The sequence below is a fragment of the Dama dama genome, chromosome 20 (assembly GCF_033118175.1).
Source record: "Dama dama isolate Ldn47 chromosome 20, ASM3311817v1, whole genome shotgun sequence".
NCBI lineage: Eukaryota > Metazoa > Chordata > Mammalia > Artiodactyla > Cervidae > Dama > Dama dama.
This window is the reverse complement of record NC_083700.1, coordinates 58,551,175-58,570,924: the sequence shown is the minus strand read 5'-3', so window position 1 is coordinate 58,570,924 and position 19,750 is coordinate 58,551,175. Positions and strand designations below refer to the sequence as shown.

At 42.1% G+C, this 19,750-nt stretch overlaps 2 protein-coding genes across 2 annotated transcripts in view; both read left to right on the top strand.

Annotated features, from left to right (window-relative positions):
• Positions 1 to 7,979, top strand: part of SAMD13 (sterile alpha motif domain containing 13) — a 50,843-nt gene extending 42,864 nt beyond the window's left edge. The window contains exon 4 of the mRNA XM_061121528.1: positions 6,820 to 7,979. Within this exon, the coding sequence (XP_060977511.1) occupies positions 6,820 to 6,963 (144 nt within the window). The 3' untranslated portion in view covers positions 6,964 to 7,979. The remainder of the gene's footprint in view (positions 1 to 6,819) is intronic.
• LOC133040250 (dnaJ homolog subfamily B member 6-like) lies at positions 896 to 4,429 on the top strand. Its single transcript, XM_061119992.1, has one exon. The coding sequence runs from the start codon at positions 1,508 to 1,510 to the stop codon at positions 2,150 to 2,152; it is 645 nt and encodes a 214-aa protein (XP_060975975.1). The 5' UTR covers positions 896 to 1,507; the 3' UTR covers positions 2,153 to 4,429.
• Positions 7,980 to 19,750: the final 11,771 nt, after the last annotated feature.

The following is a 19,750-nucleotide window of genomic DNA, read 5'->3' as shown; positions in this document are numbered from 1 at the left end:
TAGTCTACGGAGATTGGTTGGGGGTGTTCTGCTTCACTGTAATTCAACGTCCTAGGCTGATGGGAGCTCTGTCATCTTCAGCTGGACGCTTTCAAGATCACCTGGGAACTGACATCCAGTTGGTGTAAGGATAAAGAGCAAGAAGGAGCACACGTGGGTGGTTCTATGGGTCATGCTGAAGAGAGGTCATCCTTTCACTTGTCATTGGCCAGAATGTGGTCACACGGCCACACCCAACTGCAAGAAAGTCTGGAAAATGTGTAGTTGTGTGCCCTGGGGAAAAGATCAGCCTTGCTACACTTGAGCTTTAAAGGCATTCTTTAAAGCATTGGCTGTTGCAACACTGATACTCAGTTCTATCTTTTAAGTCCAGAGAGGCTAACTTTAAGAGAACAGCTGAAGTGAAGAAGCCATATCTGACTGTATGTGGAAGGCTTCACTTCTAATGCTGTTCCTTCAATCTGTTCTTTCTTATCTGGCCAGAAATCTCTGTAACCTAGTTTCCTCATTTGATGACATGAGTTTCATTCCTTTCCTTCATCAGAAACGTGTACATGATTTTTTTGTGTAATAGAGTCCCTTTATCACCCGCTTTATACCAGAAGCAGATATCCACAAGGAGATATCCATTACATTACTGAAGGCATTAGCCTGCAGAATGAGCCAACATCGATTTTGTGTTTGATATAAATGATACAGGGCTTCCCTGGTAGCTCAGCTGGTAAAGAATCCTCCTTCCATTCAGGAGACCCCGGCTCAGTTCCTGGGTCAGGAAGATCACCTAGAGAAGGGACAGGCTACCCACTCCAGTATTCTTGGGCTTCCCTGGTGGCTCAGGTGGTAAAGAATCTGCCTGTGATGTGGGAGACCTGGGTTCAATCCCTGGGTTGGGAAGATTCCCTGGAGAAGGGCATAGCAAAAACCACTCCAATATTCTTGCCTGGAGAATTCCCTTGGACAGAGAAGTCTGGCAGGCTACAGTCCACATAGTCACAAATAGTCGGACATGACTGAGTGACTAAGCACAGCACATAAATAATATAAATGCAACACCTCATTTGTTAAAGTAACAGCTTCTGACTGTTACTTTAATGAATGAGATAGATTTCTTTTTGAGCCACACATTTTCTGTTAACAAGCTGCTCAGTGTTTTTTAACTAGATGAAGTCCCTCCAATATGTATACTGTCCACCCCAAATTTTCCACCAATAGGATTGCAAGACAAGCACAGCATCAGCTGGTAGTCACTGGCTGATAGTGTTGAGTCATAATCAACTCCACCCATGCTGGGCTGCAGACAGCAGGGCGGCAGTGGGGACAGTGTAGAGGATATCAGCCCCAAAGAGGAATTCCTCCTCAAGAAGGTTCTTGTTCCAAGAACCATGTAATAAGACTCAAAAGCCCTTAGCACAGACTTCCATAGCTCACCATCTTCCTTTCTGAAGTTATATGGAAATTCTTCAGACAATAAACTCTGTCTTGGTGAGGAAGAGTCCTTTAAAGAAACATGGTGAATTACTACAAAGTCCTAGGCGTGCCTCACAATGCTTCCTCCTCTGATATTAAGAAGGCCTATCACCAGTTAGCTCTTCGGGTCCACCCAGACAAGAACTCAGAAAACCGGGAGGCAGCTGAGGAGAAGTTCAAACAAATAGCAGAGGCCTATGCAGTCTTGTCAGATGCTGAGAAACGGGACAACTATGACAACACCAGAAGGCACTGCATCAAAAGGGAAAACAGAAGAGATGGCAGGGACAAGGATTATTTGAAGGAGGAACTGCGCTTTGCAAGGCCACGCTGTGACTTTCAAAGCATCTTTGAAGATCAAGACTTCTTCTCAGGAGACTGTTTTCCCACTGACAGTGTGGGAGGGGCCAGGAGAGTCCGCTCCTACTTCTTTGATGTGACCCCCATCCTGGACACAGGATTTTCTACTTTTGTATCCCTGGGCTCTGGGCCGAATTCCCCTTCCTCCAAGACATTTGTATCCTTCATAAGCAGTGGAATGGGAAACTTCAAACTGGTCACCACTTACAGCCAGGTAGTGAATGGCAAGAAAGTAGTTATAAAGAAAGTTCTAGAAAATGTGAGCCAGAAGACCAAAATGGGAAAAGACCACCTATTTCATCATATTCCTCCACGCCATGGGTAAGGAGTTGCTGCCGTGTTCTTTCATGGGGAGACTTTGTTGTGAGGCTGGTGTGTCTGGTGCTGATCCCAGACAGAACTGGAATCTGAGAATGTGTTGAAATGGAATGGACAGGGTCTGAGTGAGTGAGTGAAAGTCACTCAGTTGTGTCTGACTTTTTGAGACCCCATAGACTATACTCCATGGAATTCTCCAGGCCAGAATACTGGAGTGAGTAGCCTTTCCCTTCTCCAGCAGATCTTCCTGACCCAGGAATCTAACTAGGGTCTCCTGCATTGCAGGGCAGGGTCTAATTGGTCTAGATTTCTCATTTTACAGAAGAAAGGACTGATGGGCCAAATGGTCCACAAGGAGGAACTAGGAAGCCACAGTTTGCTTCCAGCCCAAGTCTTCTGCTTCTAAACTGAAACTCTTTCCCCCTGTACTCTATCTGGGACAGTAGAGACCTCCACAAATATGGCCTTCTGAGAGGTGTACAGAGTCCTGCCATCACAAATCCCCCTGACTTCTCTTGCTGACTTTTTATTCTACCCTACCTTCCTGTTAGCCATTGCCTCTGCCTTGATGGCCCTCTTCTCTTCTGACCTCATCCCCTTTCTCTCCATACATTTCCAGTGGACTATATCACAATTAGGCTTAGTTGAAAGAGTCACCTATATATAGATTAATGTTGTTACAGTGAAAAGTAAATGGGTAAAGACTGCTTAAATATGTTTTTAAAAATAGCCAGCATTTTATCTAATGCTCAGTAGAAGTCAGGAATTCCACTTCACATGTGTGATCTCAATAATCTTTTCAGCAGTAGAGTACTGCTTTCCCCCATCATACAAATAAGGAAATGAGGCTTAGAGAGATTAAGTAACTTGCCCCAGGCCCCACCTAATCAGCAATGAGATAGTGGCTTACTCTAAAATACAGGCTTATCTACTGAGCTGTAACGTCTATGGATTCTACTCATTTATTTTTAGATCTAGGTTCTTGCCCTCATTGGAAATTTACACCTGTCATCTCTAAATCTTACTTCCATGCATGGGTATTTCAGGAACTTAAGTAGACAAGCATTTTGAGTCTTATTTCCCAGCAGGCACTTGGTTATTCTAACAAGAAAACGGAAGTAATGTAAAAAGTTTCACTGAAACTAACAAATGATTACCACTTAACACAGAAACAAAAACAAAATCCCAAGGTGTGAATTATATTTTTGTTTTGGATTAAGACAAAATCATGGGATGTTTTTGTTTGTCTAACTGGATCTGGTCACACTCCAACTCCTTCATTTATATACAACTACACTCCAGAGGAGCATTTCCTTGTGGAAAGTTACTGATGGAGTCTGCATTAGAAACCTCCGTCTTCTGATTTCCAGTCTCATGTCATTCTAGTATACTGTGCTGACTGGCAAAATTTGGGCTTCATTTGCCTTGCAAGCTTTTATAGAAGTTATATAACAAATGAATTAGCTTTCTTAATCTAATCTAAAATAGGGACCTTTCCTATGTTTGTGATTTTTATAAGACACATTTTTATGTAGTCTTTTAACTTTTTTAATCTCAGTGGATTTTCTGAACTTGAACAAGAATATGCCTGCATCCCATTGGCAAAGGGTAGCTTTCGGGCAGGGAGAACACTTCCAGAAAGGAAGCAGAAGATGGGTTTGGAATGGGAACACATCCCATTTCTTTCAAAGCTTATACTTTTCCACTTAGTAATCATTGAGAACATCCTGTATGTCAGACACTGTGCTAGGTGCCTTACATGAATCATTTTTTAACCTCCCAAATCCGTCAGGGGTTTATTTCCATTTTACAAGCTTGGAAACTGAGGCTCCGGAAAGTTAAGTCCCTTACCCAGAGCCACACAATAAGTTGTGGAGACAGAGTTCAGACTGCAGTTTGTTGGACCTGAAAGATCCCATTTCCATTATGCCATCTCCACTCCCTTTCAGTTGAGCTGCAATAGTTTTGGTTTAAGTTTTGTTATACATATGAATTCTATTCATTTCAAAAATTTTTAAATGAGAAATTCCAGATGGAGTCTTCTTTTACAAACCCTCATCCGAGGTGAACTGCAGTGTGGCTACCAAACAAAGGAAAATCAAATTGGAGCATGAAACATAATTTTCCATTTTGTCTTAAATAAAATCCAAATTTCAGCATTTTTCACAGACGTACTTGGCTTTTGACAGAAATGCTGAGTTGTAGAAGGACTTTTTGCCAACAAAGATATAAAAAATTTCATTTTCAGTTAGTCAAGGAAGTTTTCTTGTATAGAAATGAAAGCAGTGTCATCTCTTCCTGGTGCCTGTTTAAAATATGTGGTAAGTTGCTGCTGCTGCTGCTGCTAAGTCGCTTCAGTCGTGTCCGACTCTGTGCGACCCCATAGACGGCAGCCCACCAGGCTCCCCCGTCCCTGGGATTCTCCAGGCAAGAACACTGGAGTGGGTTGCCAATTCCTTCTCCAATGCATGAAAGTGAAAAGTGAAAGTGAAGTCGCTCAGTCATGTCCGACTCTTAGTGACCCCGTGGACTGCAGCCTACCAGGCTACTCCGTCCATGGGATTTTCCAGGCAAGGGTACTAGAGTGGGGTGCCACTGCCTTGTGGTAAGTTAAGTATAAGCAAACAGCAGTAAAGGAAAAATGGAGAGCAGGGAAGGCTTTGCTGTTGTGTGAAGCATCCCCAGCAAATCCCTACTCATCTCAGGGCATGAGGTAGAGCATGAGCTTTGCTGTAACCTGTGGTTCAGATTCCTGTGACCTCACAATGCCCAGAGCTGCTGCTGCTGCAGTTTCCAGGGGTCAGGGGTCATTTACCAACTCTCAGGCTTGTAGGTTTTGCTGATGGACAGTCTTTGGGATTGCTAGCTGCCTAAACAGAAAATAATTAAGATTGGAAAGTCAGTTCCTATGTCCTTAAATAATTGTAATCTGAGGGCCCTGATCTGTCCAGGAATACTGACCAGTGATGATGTAACTCCTAGCTCAGGGAGCACTTGCAAGAATGGTATCTCATGAAATCCTCTCAAAACTCAATATTCCATATTATCAGCTGAGGAGATAGCAGAGGAAAAGACTTGCCTAAGGTCACAAAGTGGGTGTTTCTTCAATGCTGTTTCTCCCACACAGTCACACATTCAGAGCACATCTTCCTCACAGCCTGGCAATGTACATGAGAGGCTTTGGAGGAATGGCCCTCCTGGGGACAGTGTGGGAGGGAGTCACAATTTTACGTAGCTGCAGGTGCACACGGTGTCTCCTTGTCTGCCCATTGGTGGTGGGGAGGGGGCGGGTAAAATCACGTACAGCTGTGTGGAGTTTACTGAGCATGCGCAGCTGGTCCAGCCATGAACCCAGGTTTCCTTAGAACTAGCTTAGCGTCGGAGAAGGCGATGGCACCCCACTCCAGTACTCTCGCCTGGAAAATCCCATGGATGGAGGAGCCTGGTAGGCTGCAGTCCATGGGGTCGCTAAGAGTCGGACACGACTGAGCGACTTCACTTTCACTTTTCACTTTCATGCATTGGAGAAGGAAATGGCAACCCACTCCAGTGTTCTTGCCTGGAGAATCCCAGGGACGGGGGAGCCTGGTGGGCTGCCGTCTATGGGGTCGCACAGAGTCGGACGCGACTGAAATGACTGAGTAGCAGCTTAGCGTCGCCTCACAATGACAAAGATAAGGTTGTATTCAGCACTCTTCTCAGTGCTTCTTTTCCAAAGGTTTCAAACTACTTTCTATATTTGGGGTCCTTATCTCTTTCACAAGAATTGCTTTTACTTCATTTCAGTTTTGTAGTCTCCACAGTAGAAGTCCGCGGGGTTGGGTACCTGAGAGGAGGGGGGCCGTGGACTGTAAGGAGAATCCGGAAGGGAATTTCCGGTGGGCACAGCCCTGCCCCTCGCTGCCTTATCTGGATTCTTGAGGCGCCACTAAGACGAAGCAGGTAGCATGAGAATTGATATTCGGATTGAAGCAGGATGTTTCTCCTTTTAAAGGGCAGGAAAGAAGTTCTCGGAGAGTCGTTTTTCCAGTGCCCACTGTTCTGATTGAAAAGGTTTCAGAAAACCTGCCTCTGGTCCCCATTGGTCCATCTAGACAACACATATTTACTTCTAAGTGTCAAGAGAAACAGAAGTGAGTTATGAAAAGAACCTGGGCTTTGGCTGTAGGCAGATGGGAATTCAAATTCTGTGCCATTCTTTCGTAACTTCTGGGCAAGCTAACTTTTTGCCTTTATCCTTGGTTTGCCTATAAAATTAAGTTGATAATTCCCGCCTGTCCTAATTTATGGAGTGATTTTTGGAATTAAATAGACAAAAATTCTTCTTAAACTTCAATAATATTTTATAAATGCAAAGTATCATTCTTCCTTTCAGAAGCTTCGTCTTTGGTCCTTCAGGGTACATACTCCAGGCTTGCTGTCATTTTTTTAAGATGTGACATGTGTGATGTGATCTTGAAAACAAGATCAGCTATAGATTATATTTAACTCCAAAATAAATGGTGAAGATGGAAGATAAAAATGGAAGATTACATTTGGGGAACTAGTTTAAAAAAAAAATAGTAATGTTTTTAGTGTGGAGACAAAAACGTCTTCCTTTGACCTTCCATTTTTCTTCATTATCCTTGAACTTTTCGACTTACGTGTTGGCTTTACCTTCTGCTTCCATTATAGGAAATTGACGGAAAATCCCTGCTACTGATGACAAGAAATGATGTGTTGACAGGACTTCAGTTAAAACTGGGGCCTGCTCTGAAAATCTACGAGTATCATGTAAAACCTCTGCAGACAAAGCATTTAAAGCACAACTCTTCCTAGTAGTCAAATTGGGGTCTTGGACCTCAAAAAATACATAATGACAGAATTTGGTTTCATGTGATGAAACTTTGTAAACAGAATACATACATGTGTATATGTAAAGAATTTCAATCAAATGAAACGTTATCCTATGGGATAGACTAGGCAATCCATCAGCTAACCTGAACTCAGCCAGGAGGAGTGAGGACACGCGAACAGGATGGTTTACCTTGTTGACCTAGTCAAATAGAGTGGTCTTTGATGAGATTAGATACCCTTCCCCACAAGGAGGGTTTTCTTCATAGATTACTTTCCCAAATTCCTTGAAAAAAGAACTGAATGGAATGAGCATCTTCCAGTTACAGGTGTAACTGACTGTAACAGGGAAGATCAAAAGCAAGAAAACTTGGGGAGGGGGATAAAAGAGAAAGGGATTGCACCTCCCTTGAAGTCCTCTGCTCCTTAGAGCTTGTGTTATTTGGATGGAATTGCCAACACCCTTTTTTATAGAGGGTCCTCCACTTGACCTTATTAAGGTTTCACTGGGATATGCTGCCATGTTGGAAATGAATGTACATCATGGCCCCTTTAGGAGCAGAACTGTAGCTCTGGAAAGAGAAACTCTGTTGTGTTTTGGGGATATCCATCTATCTTCAGTTAGCTTTCATTGGGGTTAATGGTATTTTCTGCATAGATCTGCTTTTAAATTGGTTCTTGATTTCTGAAGAAGACTTTTTTTTCACATTATGGTTTGTATTTATAATTGTTCCTGAAGAAATTTGCCAAGAGTTATAGATCAAAAAGCCTTGTTACCAGTACAGAATATTTTTCTATATATATATTCCTTCATGATGGTGTAATATTTTTTTAATTGCTCCGATGCTTTGTTTGATTTCTGATTTGAGTACTTGTTTTTAAGAACTTGAAAAAGTGGGCTTGCTACATCTCTGTTCAAAGAGACATTTGTTCAGTCTCTGTGTGTCAATGCCATATTGAACTGGTGCTTTGTGGTCACAATAAAGCATTGCTTAAGTTTATTCCCAGTGTATTTATTTTATGTCTTTTCAGTTTGGTGCCTCTTTGGTTGGGCTTCAAGTTCACTCCTTGAAACCATGGAGAGAAAGTTAAGCCTGCTTTAAAAAAATTAGTTATATATAGAGAAAACATATAGATCTATATGTAGATTTATCTTCTTTATAAACTGAATTGTCTAAGTCAGCCTATTCCTTACCTGTATCCTACAACTAACTTTATTATCATTTAGGGTATCATTTTAGCCAATGTTTGTCTGTTTTCTTCTTTTTTTTGCTATAAGCCAGTGGGGGAAGGGGTATCATGAATTTTTTGAAATTCTGATGAAAACTTTGGACCTTCCCTCCAGATGAAAGCTCATATTCCCATACACAAAACATTGCAGAGTTGATGAACTCCCCAAAATTCCCTCTTCCCCCTCCTCAAGTTAAAGAGTCCTTATTTCAGAAAGAGTTATAATTCAATCTCCTATGGAGATGTTTTCTCTAAAGAAGAGAATGTCTAAATGAGTGAGGTTTAAAATTGTTTTCCAAATTAATTCAATTATAGAGTTTATGGCATGTTGTTTTTGTTTTTTTCATGGCTGCACCATGTGGCTTGGCTTGGAAAATCTTTGTTCCCCAACCAGGACTTAAACCTGGGCCCTTGGAAATGAAAGCTCAGAGTCCTAACCACTGGATATCTAGTGAATTCCATGAAATGTAATGCTTTGTTTTGCATAAGTGGGAAAAGTGTTTAGGAAAGAGACATTCTCCATCCTGAAGTTCTCACAGTCTACAGTCTGTGAAAAGTCTACCACAGTCTACCAAAAGGCAAAATATAGTTAGGTACTGTGAAGTGTGATAGTGTTCAAAAATGAGGACTACACCTGCTAGAAACCTGCATTGGAAAGAAGTTACAGGAAATCAAATAGAAGTAAGATGGAAGGAAGAACTTAACCTCTCTGAAGGAGTTTTCCACAAGTGAAATAGTGATTGTGCTTAAACTCTCTCTACTTCAAAAGGATAGCATGAGGATATCCAAGCCCTCTTCTGTGCATCTATCTAATTCCTTCTGTATTAGTTTAGAAAGGATTTTACTGTGAATGATAAAAAATATTGCCTCCCTCAATCCCACCCTTCTTCTAATTCATGTAAACAAAACAGAAGCTTGCTTCTCTTTATGTGAATGTCCAGATAGAGGGACTAAGGGTGGTAAGGTCCTCCATGATTGTTAGGGACATAAGTCTCTCTTTTTGCTCATTAACACAGCTATTCATTCCCAGAATCATTTTACAGCCCAAGATGGCTGCTTCAGTTGTCACCATCACCACTTGAATTCCAACTAGTGGGGAGAGAAAAAAAGGAACATACATCTTTCCTTTAAGAACACTTCTAAGAAATTTAGTAGTATTACTTCCTCATATTTTTCTGTCCAAAATTCAGTCATACCTAAGCTACAACCAAGGCTTGAAATATCTCTTTTTCTTAGAGCCAATGGGCCCAATTAAAAGTCCCATTATTCTGTAGACAAGGGGAAAGGGATATTAGGGGACAATTTTCTGTTACCACTGTCAGCAAGCCATTGAACAGTGGGAACAAATGACACTGAAAGTGTGTGTTTCTCTCTATGTATTTTCTATATATTGTATTTTTCTCTAGATTTGAACTTGGACTCACACTTCCTTCAGTCCCTGGGTATTTTTATCACAGTCCCCTTTCACAGCTATTGGAAACCTTGTTCACTACCCCCAACCTAATTCAACTAAGCTTTAGACCTGACTACTCTATAAATGCTTGTCAGGGAAAAAAATAAGAAGAAGAAGAAAAATATCTTAATTGAAAAGCAAACTGGAAAAAATAAAATTATTTCTCAGTCTCTGTTGATAGCTTTCAGGCAAAATTAGCAAATTAAAGATAGTCTGCCTTTCTTATACCCAGAATAAAGGCCTATGACAGGCAGGCCTGAGAGCCTTAGCACTGTTAGGTGCGTTCATCCCTCCTCCTTCCCCCACCCCCCACCCCCCCATCTAGGGAAAAAACGGTGTGACCAAAATAGGCCATAGACACAGTCTGGAAGTACTTGAAATTCAGCAGGTAGACAGCCTTTGTCTCCAGACAGCTGTAAAACCAGAGATGTCTGATTCCTTTTCAGATCACACTGGATTTCTATTAATGTGATCTGGGTCTGCAACTAGCAGCAAATACACATGCTATGTAAGGAAGTACTTCAAGAGTATAAGTGGGAATGAGTTTGCCTTGATGTCAATACATTTTGTGTGAGAACTGTTTAATGTTGAATTCTCAATCAAAGGGACAGACAAGATATAAGAATCATGGGAGATTTTAAAAAGTAATTGCCACTCCACCTCCCCTCCCCAGATTTGAACCTTGGATTCAGACTCTATGAAGGAAAGTTAATGAATTGATTTAAAGACAAGGTCACAAACTGGTTGCTTTTCAGTAGAGTCTAAGCCAACGTGTTTTCCTTTGGCTATTGCAGTATGTGTATATTTTTACAACCACATTTATGTTCTTATGTGGAGTGAAGTCGCTCAGTCGTGTCCAACTCTTTGCGACCCCATGGACAGTAGCCTACCAGGCTCCTCCATCCATGGGATTTTCCAGGCAAGATCCCGCATTGCAGGTAGACGCTTTACCGTCTAAGCCACCAGGGAAGTTCCCCTATGTTCTTATAGGTGAGGCTGAAAACTCCAATTTATTACAAGTTCTTTGATTCCCTAATATCTTGCAACCAACAGCTGCATACTTTTACAGTAACTGTTTAGAGCTTGATCTAAAGCAAAGAACACATAGAGAGAGCCTGCTTAGAGTAAGTTAACTCAGGAACTAGAAACTGCATGTAGATTTAGTTTAAAAGAAAACAAGCCAGCATATTACAATGTGAAGCAGGTTTAAGCATCATTTTTTGATGCTTAGTGGACAGGATGACAATGAAAAAGAAACCAATTGGCAGCTGTCTCTTCATTTTATCCTTGACAAATATCCCATGTGAGCGTGAATTTTGTCCCTCTGAGCCTAGCATACACCGTCAGGGGCATACTGCTCTTCCACTGCACTAGTGAAATATATCTTTGAAGGAATTTAATTTGGAAAAGTCTAATGACCCTGAGTTGCCCAACCACTCTCACATTTAGAAGCTGAATGAAAAAAGTACTTGCTTATGGTGATCCATCTGTCTTTGACGGTCATTACAAATGGGATCTGCAGGGGTCAGGTCTGGGCGCAGAGCCATTAAGTGTTTTCTGTAATGATTTGGAAGATGAAGTTAAATGTTCAAAGAGCTGACTGCTATAGGACTGATATGCCTCCTAGAAAAAAATTTGTTAATTCTGCTTCTAAACCAGGAACAGAATCTACAGGAAGGAGAGAGAACTCAATGGGTACATTAATGAGCAGCTTGTTAGCTTCATGCTGTAGCTCTGTAGGCAATTAAGTATTTTGTGTATCATTCCTGGCCAGTAGTGGCAGTTCTATAAAGAGAGAAAGAGATTAAAATGATCACATCCAGGCTCATTTGGTGACTGTGGCTGCCGTGTCTTTGTGAACCTCAAAAAAATAGTTGTGTCTGTTCTAAAACGGAGGCAGAATAATGGAAGCCCTCTGAGCAGAGCAAGGGCAGTCTTTGGGTCCCCACAGTAGGTAGCTAGGTTGATGTCTCTTTACCATAGTTGGGCTGGTGTTCCCATCTACAGTTGTCTTTAGGGAGAAATCGAAGAAGCTGGGACTGCCTGGCAATCTCCAAATAAAATATATGTCCCTCCTCCATAGAATAAGTACATGGGAAGGCCTACCACTTTTATCATAGTAGAGGTGGGCAAGAGGTCAGTGAGAAAAGATGTAAATAATACTGAACTTGTTGGGCCGTGTCCTGGGCAGCCAGACCTGCAGACAGCCAAGATAAGGGCACATGTGCCATATTCAGCACATGCTACCACCTAGGCACCAATCCACAGGGCACCTTGGGTCACAGAGCTTAGAGACCTTAAGCTTCCATAAATGTCAAGGAAAAGATCTGCCACGGGGGTCTCCAGCCTTCTCATGTGTGGAGCATATTTATGATCAAGTTGTCAAATTAACTGTCTTCTTTCTGAATTAAAGACAGCAGAATCATTCAGTAAATTGTGTTTCAGTCACTTTTTCAGTGAATTTTATTCCATTTTTATATACTGGAAAATAAAAAATTTGAAATAAGACTGTGAAATTTATCAGATTATAAATGTATTTTGAGGAAAACTCAGTAAAATTCTTCAAGCAGCCAGCAGTTCCTGCCTGTAAAAGTGAATGTCTGGGACAGTACCCTCTCTCCTGTGCCGGAACCCAGTGACACCAGTTGAGAAGCACTGTGGTGTCGTGGTGGAAGCCCTGGGGCTGCTCGAGGTGTTTCTGAGCTTGAATCCAGCCCTGTCATTGACTTGACCTGGGAACTTGGGCAAGTTGAATGACTCCTCTTAGCCTTAGGTGTCTCATCTTTTCTTCGGGTGCAAATACAAAGACAGAGCAAAGCAGTACTATTCAAATATAAATGTGAGCCACATATGTAGTTTAAAGTTTTCTAGTAGTCACATTTTTGAAAGTGGAAGGAAACAGAATATATTTAGTATATCCAAAATATTAGGCTTCCCAGGTGGCGCTAGTGGTAAAGAGCCCACCTACTAATGCACTAGACATAAAAGACTCAGGTTCGATCCCTCAGTTAGGAAGATCCCCTGTAGACATGGCAACCCACTCCTGTATCCTTGCCTGGAGAATCCCATGGACAGAGGAGCCTGGCAGGCCACAGTCCAGAAGTTCTCACAGAGTCGGACATGACTGAAGTGACTTAGCACAGCATGGCATCCAAAATATTACCATTTTCCATATGTAATCAGTATAAAATTATTAATTATGCACTTTACAATCTTGTATTCATGTCTTCAAAATCCACAGCACCCATCTCAGGACAGACAGTTCAAGTGTATCAGTTAGAATTAGCCTTAGTTGAAAATCAAAATAACAATGACTTAGGACAGAATTTCTCTATGGTATATGTGGGGGTATCCCTGGTGGCTTAGCCCCTGCAATACGGGAGACTCAGGTTCAATCCCTGGGTTGGGAAGATCCCCTGGAGAAGGGTATGGCAACCTGCTCCAGTTTTTTGCCTGGAGAATTCCATGGACAGAGGAGACTGGTAGGCTATAGTCCATGGGGTTGAAAAGAGTCAGACATGACTGAATGACTAACACATATGTGAAGTCTCAGAGTAAAATCAGAGTTGGTATGTCACTGCATAATCACTGGGTCCCAGTCTTCTCCTAGCATTTTGCTGTACCATCTTCAACACACAGCTTCCTGTACAGTCCAAGGTAGCTGCTTAGGCTTCAGTATCACATTTGTATTCTAGCCAAGGAGGAGGAAGAGGAGAGAAGGGTGCCTGGTAAGAGAAGTTACATACAGCACTTCCACTTACAACTCTTTAACTGAAACTTAGTCATTTGGCCATACCTAGATGCAAGGAATCTAGGCATCTAGATTTAATGGACATGAGTTTGAGCAAGCTCTGGGAGTTGGTGATGGACAGGGAAGCCTGGTGTGCTGCAGTCCATGGGGTCACAAAAAGTCAGACATGACTGAGCGACCAAACTAAACTGAGATGCAAAGAAAGCTGGGAACTCTAGTCTTTCTTTCCAGCAGCCAAGTATTCAGCTGAACAAGGATGGGGGATGGATTATGGGGGAAAGCTAGCAATCCTTTCATAATACCAGTCTCATAAGGTTGACGGAGGATTGAATGAGAGTACGTTGTACAATCATTAGTATTACATGACAAGTGCATTAAAATATTGTTTTATTACTATGATCTCACTCCATTTCAAGCCTAGCCCAGCCCCAGAGTTTAAAAAACGTGTGTATGTGTGGGTGTGTGAGTGCATGTGTGCTCGGTCGTGTCTGACTCTCTGTGACCCTGTGCACTGTAGCCTGCCAAACTCCTCTGTCCATGAAACGTTCCAGGCAAGAATACTGGAGTGGGTTGCCATTTCCTACTACAGGGGATCTTCCTGACATAGGAAGGTTGAACCCGTATGTCTTGCATTTCCTGCATTGGCAGACAGATTCTTTACCACTAGCTCCTCCTGGGAACAAACATGTGCTAAACCCAAATACTGCTCATTTGATGCACCCTAATATTGCTGAAAGATAAAAAGATTTATTTCTTGGGTCCTTGGATATTGGGTGGTTCCAGATGCTTTATCTTCATAAGGGCATGTAAAAGAAGAAAGCTTGCATTATTTAAGCTCCATGAAAAAATTGTTATGCTGAGTTAAGGGAAATGTGCAGAGCAAAATGTATATAAGCTTTTATTGGTCCCCAAAGACCTAGAGAAGTTAGTCTGAGGCATTTGGTGCATTCTAAATATTAATGCATCCAGTTCCTAATCCAAACTGAACAGTCAATGACATTCAAAACAGTTTTGTGAGACCAATGAAAGGAAGACCTCTGATACTTTTGTCATTTTTAATGAAGACAAGTGTGGGTCAATAACAAACAGCAAAAAAATTCTTTAAATAAAGTTTAAAAATAGATCTGCATTCATTAATTTGAGCCAATTAGGTTGACATCAGTCTGTTTAATTGTCTGTTTGGGCTGATTTTATAATGAATTTTTAATACTAAGGTGACTTCTCCCAGCCACTAGAATGTCTGTAGGTTACTCAACAGTCTTTTGTGTTGTGTGCAGGTAGAATGCAGAGTAAGTTCATATTGGCTGAATCCACACACAATTATAAAAACGAAAACTGGAGCTGTGAGTCCGCAGTGGGGGGTGGAGGGAACACTGGACTGAGGGTCAGGATCTGCTATTGACTTACCTGCAAGACTTATGTACCAGTCTCATAAACTCTCTTGCTTCAACTGCCTCCCATGTAAAATAAACATGTCTAACTAGAACTTTATTTCAGCACTCAATATCTTTGATTTTCTAAGAATCCAATTATTTGATTTATATGTGTCACTGCTTCTCTCCACCATTCAATTAAACTCACAGTATTGCCACATTGTACAATGTCACTTCCCCTTCATGAATGTCCTGTGGTTTCAGTCTGATTATGGTTCTCTCTCGGTTGTATAGTGGGCTGGGAACAGCTGCTTTTCTTGAGAATTGTCGAGTCTGCTTATTGTACAACCCTGTAGCTGTCACTTTAAATTACTTTCACTTTAAACCCCTGGTGGAAGCATCTCCTCTCTATGAATAGAACTGCTACATAACCAGAGGGTAGGGTTGAGGGGATGGGAAAGCATGAACTACCCAAGTGGGTCTCTAGGAATGATGGTAAGTGGGGCCATTTCCACTTTTCCTTTGCTTACCAGATCCACTTGCTCTACTTTGGGGGAAATAGTACCAAAGAAGAATCAAGTATTTAGGGACTGTACTACATCCTAGAGGAAGATACCCCATCATCACATAGTATTGTCTCCAACCTGGAGCCCCAGTTGTGCCTTTAAAAACCACTCCATCCCTCTGTCAGGCCAGCAGCTTCTGGATGGTACACTATGTGCTAGGACAAGTGGATCATATGGTCATTTACAAACTGCCTCTTCTCCTTTAAAGTAGGTATTTTGGTCCCGAGGTCTGAGTAATGTTATTCGAGATTGTATAAGCTCTTGGACAGTGCTGCTGGCTGAGTCCCCATTGGCACGGAAGGGAAAAATCATATCAATTCTAGTTAAGATGAGTCATTGCTCCTTTCAGAGTAAAAGGGGTCCATGTATTCAGTTTGTTGCCAAGCAGCTGATTAGTCTTCTCAAGCATTTGAGCCATAAATGTCTCACTTGATATTGGTCTCTACTATTAGAAATTTGGATATTTGTTAGCAACAGTTATGATCAGTAATGGAGAGCAGGATCCCATGCTTTAGGACTCAGGCACAGCCTCCACCCCTGCCACCATGACTACCCTATTCATGAGCTCACTGTGCCAGCACTGGGATTGCCAATGACAGAGGCAGGCTGATATCAACTGGCCAAGTCATTCTGTCTGCTTGATTGGCCAGTGACTCTTCCATGGTTGATACCCTTTGGTAGATATTATATGCAATACAAAAATATTTATATTTAATGACCATTCCCAAAGAGACTTGTGTGTCTGGGTTTTAACTTATAAAGATGACCGAGTCACAACATGGAGAGGTGAATGCCATTGAGAGAAGGATATCAGTACCCACATTTCCTGAGAAAAGGGGGCATGCCATGTAGGGCCACAATGGAAACATCATAAGTTTCAGTCAGGAGGCAGAAGCAGAAGGTTGAGAAAAGCCTAGGTTTTGTTGGGGTAAACACTGGAGGTGATGGAATTCCAGCTAAGCTCTTTCAAATCCTAAAAGACGTTGCTGTGAAAGTGCTGCACCCTATATGGCAGCAAATCTGGAAAACTCAGCAGTGGTCACAGGACTGGAAAAGGTCAGTTTTCATTCCAATCCCAAAGAAAGGCAATGCCAAAGAATGTTCAAACTACCGCACAGTTGCACTCATCTCACATGCTAGCAAAGTAATGTTCAAAATTCTCCAAGCTAGGCTTCAATAGTATGTGAACTGAGAACTTCCAGATGTACAAGTTGAATTTAGAAAAGGCAAGGAACAGAAATCAAATTGCTAACATCTGTTGGATCATAGAAAAAGCAAGAGAGTTCCAGAGAAACATCTACTTCTGTTTTATTGACTAAGCCAAAGCCTTTGACTGTGTGGATCACAACAAAGTGTGGAAAATTCTGAAAGAGATGGGAATACCAGACCACCTTACCTGCCTCCTGAGAAATCTGTATGCAGGTCAAGAAGCAACAGTTAGAACTTAATATGGAACAATAGCTGCTGCTGCTGCTAAGTCGTGTCTGATTCTGTGTGACACCATAGACGGCAGCCCAACAGGTTCCTCTATCCACGGAATTCTCCAGGCAAGAATAGTGAAATAGGTTGCCATTCCCTTCTCCAATGGAACAATGGACTGGTTCCAAATTGGAAAAGGAGCACGTCAAGGCTGTATATGGTCACCCAGCTTATTTAACTTCTATGCAGAGTACATCATATGAAATGCCAGGCTGGATGAAGCACAAGCTGGAATCAAGATTGCTGGGAGAAATATCAATAAACTCAGATATGCAGAACACCAACTTTATGGCAGAAAGCAAAGAGGAACCAAAAAGCCTCTTGATGAAAGTGAAAGAGAAGAGTGAAAAAGTTGGCTTAAAACTCAACATTCAGAAAACTAAGATCATGGCATCTGGTCCCATCACTTCATGGCAAATAGATGAAGAAACAGTGGAAACAGTGTCAGACTTTATTTTTATGGGCTCCAAAATCACTGCAGATGGTGATTGCAGCCATGAAATTAAAAGATGCTTTCTCCTTGGAAGGAAAGTTATGACCAACGTAGATAGCATATTAAAAAGCAGAGACATTACTTTGCCAACAAAGGTCCATCTAGTTAAGGCTATGGTTTTTCCAGTGGTCGTGTATGGATATGAGGGTTGGACTATAAAGAAAGCTGAGTGCCGAAGAATTGATGCTTATGAACGGTGGTGTTGGAGAAGACTCTTGAGAGTCCCTTGGACTGCAAGGAGATCCAACCAGTCTATCCTAAAGGAGATCAGTCCTGAGTGTTCATTGGAAGGACTGATGCTGAAGCTGAAACTCCAATACTTTGGCCACCTGATGCGAAGAGCTGACTCATTTGAAAAGACCCTGATGCTGGGAAAGATTGAGGGCAGGGCTACAGGGGGAAGACAGAAGATGAGATGGTTGGATGGCATCACCGACTCAATGGACATGGGTTTGGGGGGACTCCGGGAGTTGGTGATGGACAGGAAGGTCTGGCATGCTGCAGTTCATCTGGTTGCAGAGTCAGACACGACTGAGTGCCTGAACTGAACTGAACTGAAAGCCACTTTCCCGCCCCCACCCCCTCCAAAGTAGATGACCCTTTGTGCATTTCTTAAAGATTTATTCATTAGGAGAGTTTCCCTTCACCACTGTCATAAGAGGGTGGCTCTTATGGCCATGAGAGTTACTGAAGAAGCAGTAGTGTATGACATGGACGTTGATGCCATATACCTTTCTTGTGCTCTTTAGGCCAACTTGTGCCTAATCCTCGGTCCATGATCTCCATCTTACAACAAATTGCTGCTAGGCAGCCAGACCCTAATACTTGACAGGATTGATAGAAACCAGCTGATAATGAGCAACTAGCTTCACCAAAGTCCCTTGTCTCTTAGACATTCATCTTCAACAAGACTTAGTAACACACTGGGAGCTATTTTTCAAATGGTGAGTAATTCTCTGCTACAGATAGTATAGACTTTCTCTAGAATTCTAGGAGTCTATCTTCTCATTTTCCTACTGGGACTTACCACAAGTCCCATATCTTCCACAATTAATGACTCCTCTTATATCACAGAGTCTGCTGATTCATATGGCCCAAGTAGCAGGAATATTTGTACAGCCTGAACCTGCTACAGAGCCTTTTACTGCTCTGGGCCTCATGCAAAACTGGAAGCCTTTCTTGTCACTCAGTAAATGGGTTGGATGAATATTCCTATTGGGATATCCCAGTGTAATGTAGGGCTTTCCTGGTGGCTCAGGTGATAAAGCATCTGCCTGCAATGCAGGAGACCCATTTTACATCTTTGGGTCAGGAAGATTCCCTGAAGAAGGGAATGGCTACCCACTCCAGTATTCTTGCCTGGAGAATCCCATGGACAGAGAAGCCTGGTGGGCTACACTCTATGGGGTCTCAAAGAGTCAGACACAACTGATCGACTAACACTTCCACTTTCAGTGGAAAATAATGCCTCTATTACTAGGCGCTGTTTTCTTCTTAGTGGTAGAAAATTTAAAGTGCAGTAATATGTTCTTTATTTTTTAAGGGATGTCCTGTAATGCCCAAGATTAGAGATCAGAAACATTTTCTGGGCCAGAGCAAATATTTTAAGACTTTGTAGGCCAGATAACCTGTGATAACTACCCAACTCTGCCATTGTAACATGAAAGCAACCACAACCTATATAAGCAAATGGGCCTGACTGTGTCCTAATTAAAATTTACAAAAATAGGTGGTGGGACAGATTTTGCCCTAGACCACTGGGTTCCTAAAAACTTCTCCAATGTGGTAGGCCTGTAATGGGCCTGTCTACCATTCTCCAGAGAACAAATGTCACTTCTTACTCTTCCAGTCCAACTAACATGGTATCGTGGATACAATGAAGTAGTAGAAGTGTTATGTTCTGTGGAATGTACAGACGGTCCAAGTCACAATACAAATAGCAAGAGAGTTACTTTAGTCCTAGGGCAAAGCCATAAATGTATACAATGATCTATCCCATGTGAATGGAAACTACTTCTTTTCCGCCTTTATCCCATAAGCACCTTCAGTATCAAGCCCCATCTATAAGCCTCTGGCTCCTATATACATTTAGTCTTTGCCACACTTTTGGCCTATAGTCTCTTTCTCTCATAGCAGGCCCAGCATGTCTCTGGCTGGTTTATGCTGTGACTTGGTCCTATTTATAGATCTGGTAGCCAGGAGGGGAGGTGGGATAGAACTCAAGCAAGCATGTGTTTCCTCACCAGGCAGAAATCTCTGTGCTATCTTCAAGCAAAGGGCACAGTCCCAGCTTTTAATGGGGAGGAATACGTCACTGCTGCAGGCCCAGAGGATTGCAGGAGATCTAAGGGTTGAAGATTTCAGATGCATCAATCAGGACCCTAATGCTGGTGTGGTAGCTCTATCAGTGTTGAAAACTTTCTTTCT

Coding starts and splice junctions, on each gene's coding strand:
- LOC133040250 (XM_061119992.1), top strand. CDS start 1,508: ATGGTGAATTACTACAAAGTCCTAGGCGTGCCTCACAATGCTTCCTCC.